At 42.9% G+C, this 19,859-nt stretch overlaps 1 protein-coding gene across 6 annotated transcripts in view; it reads left to right on the top strand.

Moving 5' to 3' along the window:
- The window catches only part of LOC139584005 (transcription factor SOX-6-like), a 153,377-nt gene extending 135,108 nt beyond the window's left edge, over window positions 1-18,269 (top strand). For all 6 annotated transcript variants that reach the window (XM_071415520.1, XM_071415523.1, XM_071415524.1 and 3 more), the window contains 4 exons: window positions 6,203-6,308; window positions 7,646-7,819; window positions 12,845-13,061; window positions 15,109-18,269. In XM_071415520.1, the coding sequence (XP_071271621.1) occupies window positions 6,203-6,308; window positions 7,646-7,819; window positions 12,845-13,061; window positions 15,109-15,412 (801 nt within the window). In that variant the 3' untranslated portion in view covers window positions 15,413-18,269. The remainder of the gene's footprint in view (window positions 1-6,202; window positions 6,309-7,645; window positions 7,820-12,844; window positions 13,062-15,108) is intronic.
- The last annotated feature ends 1,590 nt before the right edge of the window (window positions 18,270-19,859 follow it).

Raw genomic sequence — 19,859 nt, 5'->3', positions numbered from 1 at the left:
TAAAACGCTCATTTGGAATCCCTCAAAGTAATTGTTTCCGGTTCTAAAACACGGCAGGCCAGTGTTTGTAGTTCAGTGTTATTCGTTACCTAACAACAGTTCCTCGAGTGTGCTTTTCTTAGCTTTAAAAGTATCCTTTTTCTGTAAAAGGGAGCATTTTTTTAGCCACTCATAGGATTATATCTGTCTTAGTCAATTCATGACTCACCTCCTCCATTCTGCAAAATTGTACCACTGTACAATTAAATGGAGATGCTACACTCATGTATTTCCGTCTGAGCGTCATGCTTTCTTGAAAAGCATTTTCTAGCAATATTTGTTGCTATTTTGGGGACATTGTATAGACATTCTTTAGATGGGCATTAGATTAGACAGTCTGAAACTACTGAAACACGTGATCCACCTCTGACCTCAGCTATAAGGGAATGAGTGAGGTATCCACACAGATGAATGGGTTCTTATGCCACACCTTGGGTTGGAGAGAGTGTGTGGCGTAACTTTATATGAAGCTATGCTGATGGTGTCTGTGTCTGTATGCATGCATGTGCTGGCCGTCTCCTTAGTCATCCTTCAATTCTTACCACAGTTCCAACTTCGCTATACATTCTACTACTGAAAGTGATCCAGGACTCGTTCTGTTGCTGGTTGTCTTTGTCTCCAGTTCTGTGTCCTGGCACTGTAATGTCATTATAGCTCCCCTTGTTCACAGACGCTATAGCGCCGTCCAGCAAGTGGCCTTGTGGAGTATCGCGTTACGCTTATGCTGCTTCCAACAGGGCCCGTGGCTGCCAAGCAAGCACACTGAAATAGCACTGAGTGTAAGTGGGTGGGTGTCGTGTGTGTGAGAGAGAGACTGTGTGTGTGATACTGTGTGTGTGTGTGTGTGTGTGTGTGTGTGTGTGTGTGTGTGTGTGTGTGTGTGTGTGTGTGTGTGTGTGTGTGTGTGTGTGTGTGTGTGTGTGTGTGTGTGTGTGTGTGTGTGTGTGAGAGAGAGAGACTGTGTGTGTGTGACTGTGTGTGTGACACTGTGTGTTACACTGGGTGTGTTACACTGTGTGTGAGAGAGAAACTGTGTGTTACACCGTGTGTGAGAGAGAAACTGTGTGTTATACTGTGTGTGTGTGTGTGTGTGTGTGTGTGTGAGAGAGAGAGACTGTGTGTGTGTGAGAGAGAGACTGTGTGTGTGAGAGAGAGAGACTGGGGTGTGTGTGTGTGTGTGTGTGTGTGTGTGTGTGTGTGTGTGTGTGTGTGTGTGTGTGTGTGTGTGTGTGTGTGTGTGTGTGTGTGTGTGTGTGTGTGTGTGTGTGTGTGTGTGTGTGTGTGTGTGTGTGTGTGCGGCGTAAGTTTAGGCCAGTTTTGAGCAAGCGAACTGCCCTTGCGTAGAGCGTTAATGCGTCCTACTCAGGAGAAGACTAGTGCTTTATTTGAATGCCCCTGTCACTAAACCCACTTAACTCTGCCGGTAGTTGACATCAGCTGTCGGGACTACTCAACTACGTCACACCAGCTCTTTTGTGTGCCACACTGCAGGGAAAGGAGGGAAGGTTGAGGAGAACACTAGAATGTGGATGCATTGAGTCAAGTCAGGCCAGTCACCACACAGCCGTCTCTTTTGCCTGTCGTGCTATTCACAGGGTGTTATGGCGCGCGTTGTCATTGGTAGGATGCGTCTAATCGTTTTTTTGAGCTAAGTCATGTGTAAGTACTTTTGCGTTAGCGTTGATGTTCAAATTCAAGGCCTATAAATGCAGTGCCCTCCGTAATTAATTGGACAGTGACACGTTTTTAGTTGTTTTTTTGCCTCTGTACTCCAGCACTTTGGATTTGAAATGATAAAATGACTATGAGGTTAAAGTGCATTTCTAGTAGACACAAAATCATCTGAAAAATAACCAAAACAAACAGGAAATGCATCCAACGAGTTTGTAGAGTCACAAGCTTGATGTAGTCATTGCGTGCTAGGAATATGGGACCAAATACTTTACTTTTGACTACTTTAATATTCATATAAGTGAATTTGTCCCAATACTTTTGGTCCCCTAAAATGGTGGGGGGGGGCTTATGTACAAAAAGTGCTGTAATTTCGAAACGGTTCACCCGATATGGATGAAAGTACCCTCAACTGAAAGCTGCCAGTTTGCACTTTAACCTCATAGTCACTGTATAATTTCAAATCCAAAGTGCTGGAGTACAGAGCTAAAACAACAACAAAATTGTCACGGTCCAAATAATTATGGAGGGCACTGCATTTATACAGCACTATGTGTTCTATTTTTTAAATAGGGTGGGCGTGAGCTCCTTCAGTTTCAGTGGGCAACAGGGCAAGGCGTCTGTATTGAGAGATGACAGGCAGAGTGAAGGACAGAGGGAGAAGGGAGAGGAGGAGTAGGAGAGAGGGAGGGGTGCTTCACTGCTCCTTCAGTTTCAGTGTACTACAGGGCAAGGCGTCTGTATTGAGAGATGACAGGCAGAGTGAGGGAGGAGGGCAGTAAAGAGGGAGAGAAGGAGGAGTGAGGGATTTCACTGCTCCTGGAGGAGGCAGTTAACATTTGTGGGTCGGTTAGAGCAGGGTTTGCCTGTATGTGTCGCCGCGGTAATGAGCTCAACACGACGCTGATAAAACTGCTCGGCCGGCGCGGTGTTTATAGGGCTGCCATAGCAACCCGTTGAAACATGTGCCCAGGAGAGCCTAGCCAATAGAGGAGCTCTGTGTGTCTTTAAGTCGGGATAGATCGAGGTGAATGTTGGACAAGCCTCAGTCCCGTAAAGTAACACTAGAATCTTTTTAAAACGTTATTTTATGGCTTTGAACAATGTAGCTAATGTCGATTATTCCTCATAGTTGTCATTTACGAGCGACCACATTGGACTTCTGACTGTAGGCTTGCTGCCATACTAAAAGTACGGGTGCAGATTAAGTCCCAAATGACTTTTTGGGGACTTTTGGGTGAGTCCTGATTTGATCTTGAGTTAGTCCTGTAGACTGTTTCCAAGTGTTCTGTGAGTCTTGAAATTGAAATTGGCCCCTCCAGTTTCTCTGCATGCAGAGACTAGCTCTTTAAAAAAAATGTACAAGTCATTGTCTCTTTATGGTCTGTATTCGTCTCCTATAGGTCTTTAGGTGATGCTCTCCCCTCTGACTGTAAATCCCCTGTTGAAGGTTTTTTGGCAAAAATACCCTGGTAGTGGGTAAAGTTCATGATGCCGTTAAGGTCCCCGGGGGCCTGTAGACTCAAAAACAGCCACATAACATCAAAGATCCACCGACATATTTTACAGTAGGTATGGGGTTATTTTCTTCTTATGCGTCCTGATTTCGACACTAAACCCACCACTGGTGGGCGTGGTCAAGGAACTCTATTTCAAATCAAATGTTATTTGTCACATGCGCTGAATACAGGGTAGGTAGACCTTACCGTGAAATGCTTACTTACGAGCCCTTAACCAACAATGCAGAGTTGTTTTTCTTAAGTAAGTAAGAAGAATTTGCTAAACTAAGGAAAAATAGTACCACAATAAAATAACAATGACTAGGCTATATACAAGGGGTACCGGTGTTGAGTCAATGTGCAGGGGTACGGGTTAGTCGAGGTAATTGAGTTACTATGTACATGTGGATAGGGGTAAAGTGACTATGTATAGATAATAAACAGAGAGTAGCAGCAGCGTATGTGAAGTGTGTGTGTGTGTGTGTGTGTGTGTGTGTGTGTGTGTGTGTGTGTGTGTGTGTGTGTGTGTGTGTGTGTGTGTGTGTGTGTGTGTGTGTGTGTGTGTGTGTGTGTGTGTGTGTGTGTGTGTGTGTGTGTGTGTGTGTGTTTCCGTGTGTGTGTTTCCGTGTGTGTTGTGGTGAGTGTAGTATGTGTGAGTGTAGTATGTGTGAGTGTGTGGTTAGAGTCCAGTGAGTGTACATCAAGCCTGTGAAAGATAGTCGGGGCAAAAAAAGCAAAATAAATAATAATAAAATAAGGGGGATCTAGACTTGGCGCTCCGGTACGGCTTGCCGTGCGGTAGCAGAGAGAACAATCTATGACCTTGGTGGCTGGAGTCTTTGACAATTTTTCGGACCTTCCTTTGACACCGCCTGGCATTGAGGCCCTGGATGGCAGGACGCTCGGCTCCAGTGATGTACTGGGCCGTACGCGCTACCCTCTGTAAGCGCCTTGCTGTCGGATGCCGAGCAGTTGCCATACTAAGCAGTGATGCAACCAGTCAGGATGCTCTCATTGGTGCAGCTGTGGAACTCTTTAAGGATCTGAGGTCCCATGCCAAATCTTTTCAGCCTCCTGAGGGGGAATAGGCTTTGTCGGGCCCTCTTCACGACTGTGTTGGTGTGTTTGGACCATGATAGGTCCTTAGTGATGTGGACAGCAAGGAACTTGGAAGCTCTCAACCCGCTCCACTACAGCCCTGTTGGTGTGAATTTCCATGTAATCTGACCATAGCACTAGTTTCAATCCAAGTGCCAATGCTGTTTAACAAACTCCAGGATGACATAGAGCTCTTTGACCATGCACACCAGTGGTGGGTTTGGCATTTAAATGACAGTGCATAAACAGATAGCTAAGTACCCCATTCCTACTGTAAAATATGGGGGTGGATCTTTGATGTTATTGGGCTGTTTTGGCCCTGGGGCCCTTGTTAAAGCCAACGGCATCATGAACTTGACCAAGTACCAGGACATTTTAGCCAAAAAACCTGGTTGCCTCGGCCTGAAACTTGGCCGCAAGTGGATCAGTAACCCGAAGTACACATTAAAATCATTAATTGACCACAAAATCGCCGGAATTTGAATCCCATTGAAAACCTGTGGTTTGAATTGAAGAGGGCAGTCCATACGCCCAGACGAAGGATGTCAAGGATCTGAAAATATTCTGTATGGAGGAATGGTCTATAAAACATTTTAGAAAAAGGCTCAGTGCCATTATGAAAACAGGGGTGTCAAAATCTCTTTCTATGAGCAATTATATTAGTTCAAAATAATATAATGTTTTTGATCATACAAGATAGCTCAGTATTTGAATTATTTATTCTATACAGTCATTTTTCCTCATCTTTATCAAGGGTGCCAATAATTTCAGACCCCACTGTGTGTGTGTGTGTGTGTGTGTGTGTGTGTGTGTGTGTGTGTGTGTGTGTGTGTGTGTGTGTGTGTGTGTGTGTGTGTGTGTGTGTGTGTGTGTGTGTGTGTGTGTGTGTGTGTGCTTCCAGCTGCTACCGCGGCATGACTTCACCTAGCAACCATTCCCTCCGTCAAACAAAATGTGTCTGTCACCAGAAAACAGGGAAGAGGAAGAGGAGGAGGAGGAGGAGAAGAGGTGGAAGAAGGAGTGGATGCGTGGTTTTCCACCACAGTTTTGGAGCGTGGCAGACTCATTTGACAGAGCAGGGCGGAAGGGTGGACAGTGCAGGATAATCAGAGACTCAGTAGGCAGGATGGGTGGGGAGCATCGAGTCAGTGACAGCTTACATGGTAGCGCTGCGCTGGATAGATCTGGCAAATGATCTTGTTCTGTGGCTGTAAATCATTTTGGGGGGGGGGCATTCTCTGTCTTTCTCGCTCTCGCGGGCGCACGCTCTCTCTTCATTTTTCTTGTATTATTTGACTTCATTTATTCTCCTTTTCTCTTCTCTTCTTCTTTTCGATCCGGTCTCAAAAACCTCCTTTCCTACCTCCCCTAAGCTGGAATGGCTGTCTTTAAACTCTAATCTCTCGCCAGAAGCAGTGTGTGAGAAAGTGTGAGTCGAGTTTGTTACACGATCATTAGCACAAACCTACTCATATAGACCGCCTCTAAGATCACAAAGAAGAGCAAAACCTTTGATCCGAAGACGGCCAGATTACAATGCAAACAGCTACGCATCGAAGACTGAAACTTGTTTGCTGTGTACGTTTGCTAAATTGCTGAATTTCTTTGAAAACGTGTGTTCTGTGATGTGATGATTGTGTTATTTTCTCTGAGCCCTTATACCAGAGCTTTGCAGTCCGTTTAATTGGACTCTTAATAGCATTTTCACGCTATTAGGCAGACCCAAACTGCACTGTGCTGGCTTGGATATTTATTTTCACATTGTTCTTTCCAGCATGGTTCCAACAACTATGATGCATGCGTAAACCAGGTCAGCTTCGTACAGCTCGGATCGCTTGGCTCGGCTGCGTAGTGCGAATCAACCCTTATTGACCTTTGACCTCTCTGTGTTTTAGGAGCGGATGCACTTTGAGAGTTTGAGTCAGCACCTGGGCAACCTGGGAGAGGATGGAAAGATGGGCCACAGGGTCATTGACCTCACCAGACATGAGGATGTTGATGGTGAGTTTCGTCTTTCTTTTTTTCTGCCTTTCTTTCAAAATGTTTCAATAATATTTTCTTTCTTTCTTTCAAAATGTCTCAATAAAATGTTCTTTCTTTGTTTCAAAAATGTAAAAAATATATTTTTCTGCCTTTCTGTCCATCTTCTGAAAGTTCTCCATACTTTTATGTACGTGCATTCTGTGCAGTACAGTATGTTCTGGTTCATGTTTATGACTGTGTGTATGCTTGCCATCCGTGTTTATATTAATGTGTATAAAAATACATTGCCGTTGTATGGCTTGGTGCATAATAGTAGGAGAACAGAGGAGAAGAGAAGAGAGAGGGTCAGACGGATATTTAACAGACAGGAAAAGAGGTTAGGTTTGAGGCAAAAGTGGGCACATCCTGCTCAGGCTAAATGGATGCCAGTGACCCTTCACTTGGGGCCCTTGGTTAGATAGCGCCACTTTTGGGGCCTCTTTCAACTGTGTTCCCTACGATAGAGACACAGACAGAGAGAGAGTCTGCTCTGCACACAGGTATTCACCAGACCCAAATATTTATTGTGTTCTTCTCGGATCGCCTCAGTAGTGGACACTTGAATGTCCAGGCACAAACCCCTGCCTTGCACCAATAGGCCCACTCTGTGATATTTACAGTTTTTTTCAATCATTTTATGCCACATGACTTGAGTTCAATACCCCCATCACAACCCCTGAACTTTATAGCAAACCAAATGGCGGGGCTTCCGTTTAGTTTTTCAAATTAAGGACCTTTAATACGACATAATTGTTCAGTGGGCTTCTTACTGTACGTCGACGAGGAACGAGAAGCGGTATTCTAGATTCTCCCCTTCTTTCCAACCCACTAACACTGTTTGTGTCTCAGACAATTCCACCCTGCCGAAGTATGCAAACAGAAGCAAGGCAGTTAAAAACGGAATTGGGTTTTTTATATTTTCTGGCCCAGAAGCCCACCTGTTTTCTATAAACCCCCAGTGTTTACAGGTTACGGTGGATTGGGAAGCATTCATCATGCTGTGGTTTGAAATCAGAGCCGTAAACACGGGACGGTAAACAGAGATGTTATCTGGCTGATAATCAGAGCGTCGTTGATGGCGACCACAGCCAGGGGGTCCATCCCTAGTTCTGCAGCCAGTAGAGTAGACACAGACCCCCTCATTACTGTAAAACACAAGTGCACACACACACACATACACTTTCAATTGTCCCCTCCCTCACTGTCTGGAGGCTCTTAGACATACTGTGCAATGTATGTACTTTGTGGCTTAATAGGTTTTTACACGAACGAGTGAGTGATTGAGTAAGTCATGAAATGTCCCTCCCTTCCCACAGGTGTCGCCAGCACTACGGAGGCCCGGGTCTTCAGGGAGACCAGGGGCAGGAACAGTACTGAGCCCCACATTAAGAGACCCATGAATGCCTTCATGGTGTGGGCCAAGGACGAGAGGAGGAAGATCCTGCAGACCTTCCCTGACATGCACAATTCCAACATCAGCAAGATCCTGGGTAAGATGGCAGAGCTGTGGTTAAGTGGTAATACTCCCTGGCATGTCACATATAAAACTCCCCACCGCAGACCAGGGTTCAATCCCGGCGTCCATCCTTCTCACTGTTTCTCCCACATTCCTGTTTGAATTCCTTACTGTCTGAATGAAGTGTCAAAAATATATACATATATATACACCGTGGCCTTGTTATGGTCATACATGATCTTTCAGTTGCAAAAATTAACCGGATTGATCTACCACAGACAGCAATTGCCCCCAGACGAACCATCAAACAAGCAACGCGTCAATACAGGATTAAGATTGAATCCTACTACACCGGCTCTGATGCTCGTCGGATGTGGCAGGGCGTTAAAACTATTACGGACTACAAAGGGAAACCCAGACGCGAGCTGCCCAATGACAAGAGCCTTCTAGATGAGCTAAATGCCTTTTATGCTCGCTTCGAGGCAAGCAACACTGAAGCATGCACGAGAGCACCAGCTGTTCTGGATGACTGTGTGATAACGCTCTCGGTAGCCGACGTGAACAAAACCTTTAAACAGGTCAACATTCACAAGGCAGCTGGGCCAGACGGATTACCAGGACGTGTACTCAAAGCATGTGCGGACCAACTGTCAAGTGTCTTCACTGACATTTTCAACCTCTCCCTGACCGAGTCTGTAATACCTACATGTTTCAAGCAGACCACCATAGTCCCTGTGCCCAAGGAGCGAAGGTAACCTGCCTAAATGATTACCGCCCCATGGCACTCACGTCGGTAGCCATGAAGTGATTTGAAAGGCTGGTCATGGCTCACATCAACAGCATCCTCCCGGACACCCTAGATACTGCCCCAACAGATCCACAGATCCACTCAATCGCACTCCACACTGCCCTTTCTCACCTGGACAAAAGGAACACCTATGTGAGAATGCTGTTCATTGACTACAGCTCAGCGTTCAACACCATAGTGCCCACGAAGCTCATCACTAAGCTAAGGACTCTGGGAGTAAACACCTCCCTCTGCAACTGGATCGTGGACTTCCTGACGGGCCGCCCCCAGGTGGTAAAAGTAGGCAACAACACGTCTGCCATGCTGATCCTTAACAACACTGGGGCCCCTCAGGGGTGTGTACTTAGTCCCCTCCTGTATTCCCTGTTCACCCACGACTGTGTGGCCAAACACGACTCCAACACCATCATTAGGTTTGCTGACGACACAACAGTGGTAACCCTGATCACCGACAACAATGAGACGGCATATAGGGAGGAGGTCAGAGAACTGGCAGTGTGGTGCCAGGACAACAACCTCTCCCTCAATGTGAGCAAGACTAAGGAGCTGATCGTGGACTACAGGAAAAGGCGGGTCGAACAGGCCCCCATTAACATCGACGGGACTGTAGTGGAGCGGGTCGAGAGTTTCAAGTTCCTTGGAACGAACTATCATGCTCCAAACATACCAAGGCAGTCGTGAAGAGGGCACGACAAAAACCTTTCCCCCTCAGGAGACTGAAAAGATTTGGCATGGGTCCCCTGATCCTCAAAAGGTTCTACAGCTGCACCATCAAGAGCATCCTGACCGGTTGCATCACCGCCTGGTATGGCAACTGCTCGGCAGTTAAGGCGCTACAGAATAAGGCTTTAACGTAACAAAATGTGGAAAAAGTCAAGGGGTCTGAATACTTATCCGAAGGCACTGTAGATAATGTCTTAAGAGGGCGTGTGCCTCATTTAAAACAACACTGCTGTATGAAACAGAAACTAAATGTGCTACCCCCCCATGTCCACCTAAACGTTCAATGATGTATTCAAAATATTGTATAGCGGTCAACTACCAATCGATCAATCTGATCTTATTTAATCATTCATATTAGAATAACATCTTTATAGAACTCACACACACCCATAGAACTCTCTCTCTCTCACACACACATCCTCTGCTGTGAGACTCTGACTGGGGTGATGGATATGTGCAGTGAAAAGTGCTTCTTGTGTTGATACAAGCATTTATACTAGTATTCACACCCCTTGTCTTTTTCCACATTTTGTTGTGTTATAGCCTGAATAAAATAAAATAAATAGATTTCTTGTCACTGGCCTACACACAATACCCCATAATGTCAAAGTGGAATTATGTTTTTAGATTTTTTTTTACAAATGAATGAAAAATGAAAAGCTCTAAATGTATTGAGTCAATCAGTATTCAACCCCTTTGTTATTACAAGCTTAAATAAGTTCAGGAGTAAAAATGTGGTGTATCAAGTCACATAAGTTGGGTGGACTCACTCTGTGTGCAATAATAATGTTTTAGCTGTTCTCCAAATATCATTTTAGAGTTTTAAAATGTTCATTATTAAAGTAAGGTAAAGAAACAGACAACACTTTGTTTTAAGTTTAAAGCAGTATGCCTTTAATAAATATTGATTACAATCAAACCTTCCGTTTGCCTTACAATACTTGTTTATCTGCGATTCATTATTCAATTTCTTGATGTGGACAACAATATTTCCTTCGTTGGTAGCTTTTTAAATCAAAAAGTAAAATCACTCCTTGAGCATATTTTACTGTATGTTCACGAGATTCGATTCTCCCTGCACCTTCACCAGAAGTTGTGTCCACTGCTCTGGGACCCTGAACGTCAGATTTCGTGGTAATTTGATCAGACTGCTATCCGTGGTGCTGAATATAAGATATTGCTTGGAAAGGGCTTGAATGTCTCCCTCAACACCTTTTTTTTTGGTGTGGAAATTTCTTTCTCTTCCAGTGATAAAGGTCGCCGACCCATGCACTAGGCCAAAATGTTTGGCTTTTGAGCAAACGGTGTCAAAGGACTTTACTCGCTAAATGAATTGAGGCAAACTAAACGCCGTATTCAAGAAATACAATCTTTGCACTTTGCTCATCCGTCGTATACATAGACCATTGTTCAACATCACTGAAGTTATCATTCTAAAGCAGGATTATTCAACTCTTACCCTATGAGATCCGGAGCCTGCTGGTTTTCTGTTCTACCTGATAATTAATTGTACCCACCTGGTGTGCCAGGTCTAAATCAGTCCCTGAATAGGAGGGCAACAATGAAAAAACGCAGTGGAACTGGCTTCGAGGTCCAGAGTTGAGGGTTCCAAAGCATTGGATAGCTCAAACCTCCTCACTCAAAGTTGGAGTCAAATTTAAAGGGTCAGAGGTCATCTATCACTTCCACCTATCCGGCGGAGACTGAACATTCCGGATATTTACCTAGTTAGCGGTTTGTTTGTGATGACACCAGGGAAATGCCAGACCTGAGAGGCAATCAGGAGACGATGGAGTGTGCTGCCCAAACACAATAACACAGCTGGAGACGAGGGACACGATGCGGCCGCTTTAGTCCGTAAAAAAAAAAGTGTCCTCACTGTTTCCTTAGTTGAAAAAGAAGGGAGTCTCGATAAACGTCGGTAAACAGAGTCCTGTGCTTGTGCCCCAATTGGCACCCTTTTCCCTAAATAGACCTGACCAGAGCCCAGGACAAAGTAGTGCACTAAATAGGGAATAGGGTGTCCGTTGGGACACAAGTCCTGGATTCCTCTCTGTGTGTGTCCAAGCTGTGGTGTGTGTGTGTAATGGGTTGTCAGAAAGCCATGCAGATGTGCTCCATTCCTGCGGTAACGGTCCTGTCCACTTGTTCCGTCGCTGGGTGCTTATAGGAGAGACATGATGAGAACCCACTGTATCAGGGATCCTAAAGTGGGACAGATTCCTGTTTTCAAGCACCCTTCAACAATGTAGATGCACCAGTAGTCTCTCTCTTATTACAAGTTCATACTTGTAGAGATTTCCTGCTATGATAGAAGTAACACGGCACACATTTTGTGCAGTGGAAGTGCTGACACGTACGGTTCAATGGCTAATTGAACCACATTATAAGATAGGGGTGGGAATTACCAGGGACCTCGCAATACAATATTATCATGATCCTATATTATCACGATATGTATTGCGATTCTCATGATTCTATATTATCACGATATGTATTGCGATTCGAAACTGTGATTTTATTGCGATTTGATGTTCCAAACATATTGCTCACAATATGTCTGCTGCAGAGGGACATGAGAGAGCAGGATAAAATTTGTTTTGATCAGTCAGGGAACTAAATGTGGAGAACAAATTTTGTCTCACTGTTTAAAAAGAAAATGAAAGAACAAGCTATAGGATGAAAAATAGTTTTTTGGCACGGGTACAGCTGACTAAAGCTAGTTAAATTTTTTTTTATCTATATCGATATAATATCGTCCAAAATTACATTGTGATATGTAACTGTATTGATCCCCCCATTAGTATTAGAAGAACATAAACAAGCAATTTACAGAACGTTGTAATCCACGTGTGAAAAGATTTCTAGTTACAGGACTATACTTGACAAAACTTTGACTCCTATACACTCTTTGAACACCAACTCCAATACTCTCGACGAACACCAACTCCTATACACTCTTTGAACACCAACTCCTATACACTCTTTGAACACCAACTCCTATACACTCTTTGAACACCAACTCCAATACTCTCTACGAACACCAACTCCAATACTCTCGACGAACACCAACTCCAATACTCTCGACGAACACCAACTCCAATACTCTCGACGAACACCAACTCCAATACTCTCGACGAACACCAACTCCAATACTCTCGACGAACACCAACTCCAATACTCTCGACGAACACCAACTCCAATACTCTCGACAAACACCAACTCCAATACTCTCGACAAACACCAACTCCAATACTCTCTACAAACACCAACTCCAATACTCTCTACAAACACCAACTCCAATACTCTCGACGAACACCAACTCCAATACTCTCGACGAACACCAACTCCAATACTCTCTACAAACACCGACTCCAATACTCTCTACGAACACCAATACCCAAATAGTGTCCTTCAGTGTGTGTGTGTGTGTGTGTGTGCACGTGCACGTGTATGTGTGTCCTTATGCTGTAGTTTGGGTTCCAACACTGACTCTTACTGTGTGTGTGTCCCACTACCTGTGTATAGGCTCTCGCTGGAAGTCCATGACCAACCAGGAGAAGCAGCCATACTACGAGGAACAGGCCCATCTCAGTAAGATCCACCTGGAGAAATACCCCAACTACAAGTACAAGCCCCGGCCCAAGAGGACCTGCATCATCGACGGCAAGAAGCTACGCATTGGCGAGTACAAGCAGATGATGCGCTCGCGGCGTCAGGAGATGAGGCAGTTCTTCAGTGTGGGGTAAGAAGAGAGAGACACTCTACTGATCTACTGTTGTGCGGTCTTTATGGCTAACTAGGCTAACTGTTAGTATACTTAAAGGGACAATACACTCCAAAATCAAAGTTTGTGTTTTCAAACCTCAAAAGTGGTCTTATGTTGAGGTAAGTCCATGTCCCAGACCATTTGTTTTGTAGATTAGGCTTTACGCCACAATCCAAAATAAATGGAAGAGATAAGCACCATGTCATTTCCATATTTCCAGAACAAAGAGATCTTTTTCATTCATTTGAATATAGCTGGACATACACAACCGGTGATGTGGTACGTGGATTCATCTTAACTTTAGGCTACTTTTGAGGTCAGAAAACATCTGACAAACCTTGATTTTGGAGTAATCACCCTTTAAAGTAACTGTCCAGTGAAAATCTCCCTTTTAAAGGTTCATATTCTGTTATCTCATACCCAAATAATGTGGTTGACTCATCCTATACTTTAATTAGTGGAAAAAAACACTTCAAAAACATTACCTTAAACAAAAAACGCTTGCTATGTCCTCATATAGCGTGACGCTGGCCAACCAGCCATTACTTGTCATGTATATTTTTTTGTGACCGGTATACAACCACGTCATTCTGTTGTTGGGGTTGCGCCCACACCATTCAAACACAGAAAGTCAGATTTTTAACATACTTAATTAAAAACATTTTGAAGTAGGTCACTTTAATACTAAGCTAATAGAGATAAGGAAACTGATCATGGGGTCAACTATCTCTTCAATATTTTTTTCATGGTCGGCTCCCATTTTTGGATTGGAACACTTGAATCGACTGCTCCTAATAATTTTGTTATTAAGGGGAAGTTGGTCTTTGTAAGGCTAATTCCCCGTGCACCCAGTATTTCCCTTCAAGTCATAGTGCTGAGCTATAGGCTGAATTTGTAATCCAAACTACTAGTTAAAAAAATAACAAGGTCTCTTTATCATAGCGCTTTTCTCATCCTCTCATGTCAAACTACAGGCAATGCTGAAAACAACATGCGCATCCCAAATGGCTCCCTATTCCCTAAATAGTGCACTACTTTTGACCAAAGCCCTATGGGCCTTGGTTAAAAGTAGTGCACTATTATAGGGAATACGGTGCCTTTTGGGATTCAGCCGAAGCCAGTGGCTGGGTCTTAATAGAAAACAGGCATAGATGTGATTAAAGTCATCACGGCAGGCCACGTTTTAATGGATTTACCAGGGGCACTGCTTTGAATTGGAGCGATTTTTAATAGTTGTCATTTATTAAATTAGGACAATGGCAGGCGCTTTGCGGGCGGTAGAAATATGACACAGAAATTATACTAGCAGATGTTTGCGAGTGAGAGAGAGAGAGGGGGAGGCGGTACGGGGCAGACGTCACAGGTTTAACTCTGTAATTTAGTGTGTGTGGTCAAGCGGAAGAAAAGCCTGATTCGCCATAGCGGCTGGAGTTTCACTCAGGACTGAATCAAATAACTGGAGGGGAGCTATAAATTGAGGTATAACCAATTTCGACCCGGCTCCTTATAATGAAACAGGGTCGTTTTTAAGCAGTTTAATGTGAAAATTAGTCTGTCAGAGGTTCTCTGCGGTAATTGTTTCTAGAAGGGGTGAACCGTTAGATGAGGAAACTGACATCAATTTTCTTGGTTTATGTGCTTCATTTGAGGGCAGAGGGCTTGCTTGAGTGATATGTGTTTATCTTCATTCCATCCATTTCTCAAGAGGCTATTTAGCATTGACAGGACTACTGTGAGCTGGCAAAAAGCTCTGTGTTAAGGTTTGCCCGAAAGACAAGAGTTTGCTACCGTTCAACTTGTTCTAAATAGCTGTTCAAAAGCAGGCCAGGAAAGAATGAATCTGTTTTTGTAAAACACCCTATCTGTCTCTCTTACATGCTGTCTCACTTGCCTTCTCTTGCTCTCCACTTCTCACTCTCTCTTTGCCTCTCTATTTCCTTCTCTCTCTTTCAACCTCTCTCTCGCAATCTCTCTCCCTCTTTCTTTCTTTCTCTCCCTCTCACTCTCTCTCCACCTACCTCAGGCCACAGCCTCAGATCCCCATCAGCAACAGTGCCGGCGGCCTCTACCCGGCTGCCATCGCCATAGCGACAGCCACGCCCTCACCGCACCTGACGTCGGACTGCTCCAGCGCCTCGGCCAGCCCCGAGCCCGCCATCCCCGTCACCCAGAGCACGTTCGGCGTGGTCAAGCCCAAGCCGGTCGCCATGGTGACCGGCGACCACCCTGTTAGAGGAGAGGACGAGATAGACGTATATGAAGACTTTGAGGACAAATCGGACTACAGCAGTGACCGTGAGACACGGGAGCCTGTCGGAGCCAACTGAGCATGCTCAGAAGAACTTCTGATCTTTTTTTTCTTTTTTTTTTTAAGCGGGAAAATACGACAGAGACAGAGTTCTGAACAGAACAACTTTTCAACAGTACGACGGGAGCTGAGCATGTGCTCGAAGCAGCTCCGTCCGGGATACGATGCACCACAGACTGAGCATTCTCAGATTGACTCTCGAACAGGAAGTGACATAAACTAAACATGCTCAGATCTCACAGAGCATGTTGCTCAAAAATACCTTTTTAGACGAGAGTGCTTGTTTTTAGCATGCGCAAACGTCATTGGAAACGATCCCGTACAGAGGGATTGGGCAAAGACAACCTCTAGACAACCTCCAGACAATCTAACAGATAGACAGTGAACATACTCACACGGCAATTACAATGCAACACAGACAAGAGCAAGTAAGAGTCAGTAAGAGGTCGATGAGAAGAGAATGAGATTAAAGAACAAAGAGAGCCTACACATTTCCGCGTGTGTATTTTTTTTATAGGAGTGTGCATGGATTTGACTAAAACATCAGGAATTGGTCTTCGACAGCGGTCAGTCTTAAATGTTTATTTCAAGTGTGATGACGTTTTTTTTTGTGTTTTTTTTATTTTATTTCCATGGACATGTTCCTGATAGGTTACTGCCTGTAAAACCTTGGATTGTCAGGACTTGAAAATGTGAAAGGTAATATAAAATCCTTAGCTCTTATAGTTTGACGTGATTATTTCTTGTGAGTACAGTACCCCTACACCTTTCTCGACAAATGCTTACAATATGTTACATTACTGTTTATGATGGGGTTTAATATCCTTGCTCAGGTATGCTGTGCCAGCTTGTGAATGTGTTTTTGATTTCATATGAGAGAGTGGTAGGACTTTTCAGACTGACAACGAAACAGGGGAGGAAAAATCCCTTGTATTATTATTCATATTTTTTTTATTTTTTTTGTTGAGATATTGTACAGTTTTTCTTGAAATGTGCCAAACCTACATTCACATCCCTCTGAAATATTCTAGTCTTAATTTTGATGCTGCAAAAAGTCTTATACAATCACTTTTTATTGCTGATGTGTCCGTATTACAAAAAATCCCCCCCCCCCCCGACCATGGGTAGGCCCAATGCTCTAGGACACCTTGTGGGGCGCTACAGGGTCATGTTGATTAGGTACCAAATGGAAGACAACCAACTTTAAAACGTTTTCCCTTGCATACCCCAATAAACAACCCAGCACTCGTCGTCAGTCGCAATGTCTCAGGAGTCTGATACTGTCATCTCTGGCACCCCCTCTGGCAATGACACAGACCTGTAGAGAGGTTCATTGTCGGGAGTATCAATCTGTGGATGTTTAGCCCCAAGTGTCTTCGCCTCCCTTTTCTTAGCCCACATCTTCTACAGGATGTTAAAGGGGACTTTCAGGATTTTACAACAAAAGTTTGTATTGGCTGTTTATAGAAAACCAAACCATGTATTACAGTTTCTCCTGGCCCATAGACTATATTCAAGGTGAGGAACTATCTAACATCAAGTTGTAAAATCCTGAACTTCCACTTTAATTCACCCATAATGCATAGGGGCCAAAAAGGATCAAATGAGTTGTTTTGGTACACTGTTACAGTACATTGACTTTCAGCTTGAGTGGCTTTTAGGTTTGACTTTTTTTTTTTTTGGCTCAAGTTTGTGTGTAGAGTTTGTGAGTATAACATGTGTCATACAGACTCAGCAGATGTTGTTAATGACACAGTACATCTTAATAGGCACAATATGTCTTAAAGTTAGACTCTTGTTTCTATGGTCATTCCGAATTACAGGAAAACGCAGAGGAGCGGTCCAGACAGTAATTTCTATAGTAGGGACACCATATATTTAGGGGTTTAAAATGTACATTTTCTTTACTGTGTTATACCGAGGTACAGAAGATCAGATTTGTTTCTGTGAATTGATCAGTTTACAATTATGTTGACGTCAGAGGTGGTTTTCAAAATACAAACCAATGTTTCGTTTTTTGTAAAATTGGTACGTTGGCAAAAAAAAAAGCGTGGGTCAATATAACCTCTAGCATTTCAAAAGGTACATGTATATTTCTGCAGTATATTTTGAAACTGATATTTAAAGTCAATTTAAAATGTACCCATAAAAGTCCTATTTTCATAATCCTCCACTTTGCAAATATGTCTACTTTTACAAGCTCTATTTTAGGGTTTGGGTTACTCTGTTTGCTGGTTGATTTGTATGTGATTTGTAACTCTTTATGACCATGTCGAACGACATTTTGCAGGTTGGTAGAAAAAAAACAATGTTTTTTTTGTTTGGACTGAAGTTTGATTTAACTTGCATTAGAACAAAAAGGAGAGTTATACCGTTTGCCTCATGTGTAGACATTGTTCCCAGTGTTCTAAGCATCACACGCACTGGATATTAATGTTCTTTCTTCAGTACTGCCTACTGTGAAGTTGTCGTTAGTAAAAAAAAAAACGACACAATTCTGACAAACAAAAAAGTCACCTGTTTGGACTTGTGAGGAAAACTTCACATCTGACAGGTTTGAGTACATTTCCAGTTTAGTAGCATTTTTATTATTTATGCAGAAGTCATTGTTTTAACTCCAGTGCTGCCTGAGGTGCTTTGCCCTTTGACACAAGTCAAAAGGTCACTCAGACCAACCGTCTGTTTCGACCTACAGAAGCAGACGTCATTTTTTTCCTGGTCACACACATTTTGTGTTGAGTATTGTATTTGAAATTAAATTGTGCTTTTTAACATTTCATTGTATTTATTAGCTGGTGTTGGCTCTAAAAGTGTCAGTACAACTTGGTGAGAAAGACAATCAGAAAAAAATAAAGACAGATTTCCTTACAAATTCATCATTGACATGTATGAAGTGTTTATCAATGGACAAAAGGCAGCATTTCTTTGCTGTATGTTACTTATTGTATTTATTTGTTTATTAGTGCTTATAACACTAACACAGTATCCTCAACAAGAGACTAATACCAAGCTGATATAAACAAGTAAAGTAAGTACACACACGCAGAGAAGGAAGTTAGTTGTAGCAACATGCTTTCGATAGTAATGCTTGAGTCCATGCCAAACGTACATACATTTCTTGAGTAATTAACAGGCCATATAAAATATCTTTGCTTTTTGGTTGAGTGAGAAGTAAGAGTGCAGAATGTATACATTGAGGTTAGAGAAAATGTTAGACATTTATTGATTTAAAATGTGTTTTCTCAAAAATAATATTGAGCTATTATTCCCAATGGTTAAATTGGGATTTTGGTGGAAGAACCGCCTTCAAAATGGGTTGTTTTTCCATAGTAATCCTGCAGAAATATATCAAGTAAAAGGTTATTGGTTGCGTACACAGTTTAGCAGATGTTATAGCAGGTGCAGCGAAATGCTTATGTTACTAGCTCCTAACAATGCAGTAAAATGTCTAACAAGAACACAAATAATAATAGTAAGAAAAAAAAACAAGAAATTAAGAAATGTCTGAACGAATCCAATTAACAACCCAAATAGCACTGTAACAGTAATCCAAATGCAATCTATACGTATCTACACCAGATGAATTTATACAAGATATACTAAGAATGATATGTATAGCAGTAAATATATTAGTCCACTATATAAATAAATATGTGCTGTGTATAAACAGTGTAACTGAAATGCAATGTACAGTAGTAGAAATATTAGAATGAGGTATGTCGAGAATACAGTATTACAGTAAATACACAGTACAAAATACAGTATAAAACCACATGGGAAAATTGATAGAATTGCAGGCAATAGACTTTCCGACCAGAGTCCGGAATATATACTGAACAAAAATATAAACGCAACAGGTAAAGTGTTGGTCCCATGTTTCATGAGCTGACATAAAAGATCTCTGAAATTTTCCATACGCACAAAAAACGTATTTCTCTAAAATGTTGTGCTCAAATTTGTTTACATCCCTGTTAGTGAGCATTTCTCCTTTGCCAATATAATCCATCCACCTGACATGTGTGACATATCAAGAAGCTGATTAAACAGCATGATCATTACACAGGTGAACCTTGTGCTGGGGACAATAAAATACACTAAAATGTGCAGTGTTGTCACACAACATAATGCCACGGATGTCTTTAGTCTCAAAGGATTGTGCAATTGGCATGCTGGCTGCAGGAATGTCCACCAGAGCTGTTGCCAGAGAGTTGAATGTTCATTTCTCTACCATAAGCCACATCCAATGTCGTTTTAGAGAATTTGTCAGTACGTCCAACTGGCCTCACAACTGCAGACCACGTGTAACCACACCATCCCAGGACCTCCGCATCCGGCTTGATCACCTGCGGGATCGTCTGAGACAAACCACCAGGACAGCTAATGAAACTGAGGAGTATATCTGTCTGTAATAAAGCCCTTTTGTGGGGAAAAACTCATTCTGATTGGCTGGGCCTGGCTCCCAAGTG

Source organism: Salvelinus alpinus, chromosome 9 (genome assembly GCF_045679555.1).
Source record: "Salvelinus alpinus chromosome 9, SLU_Salpinus.1, whole genome shotgun sequence".
Taxonomy (NCBI): domain Eukaryota; kingdom Metazoa; phylum Chordata; class Actinopteri; order Salmoniformes; family Salmonidae; genus Salvelinus; species Salvelinus alpinus.
This window is presented reverse-complemented; position numbering and strand designations above follow the sequence as displayed.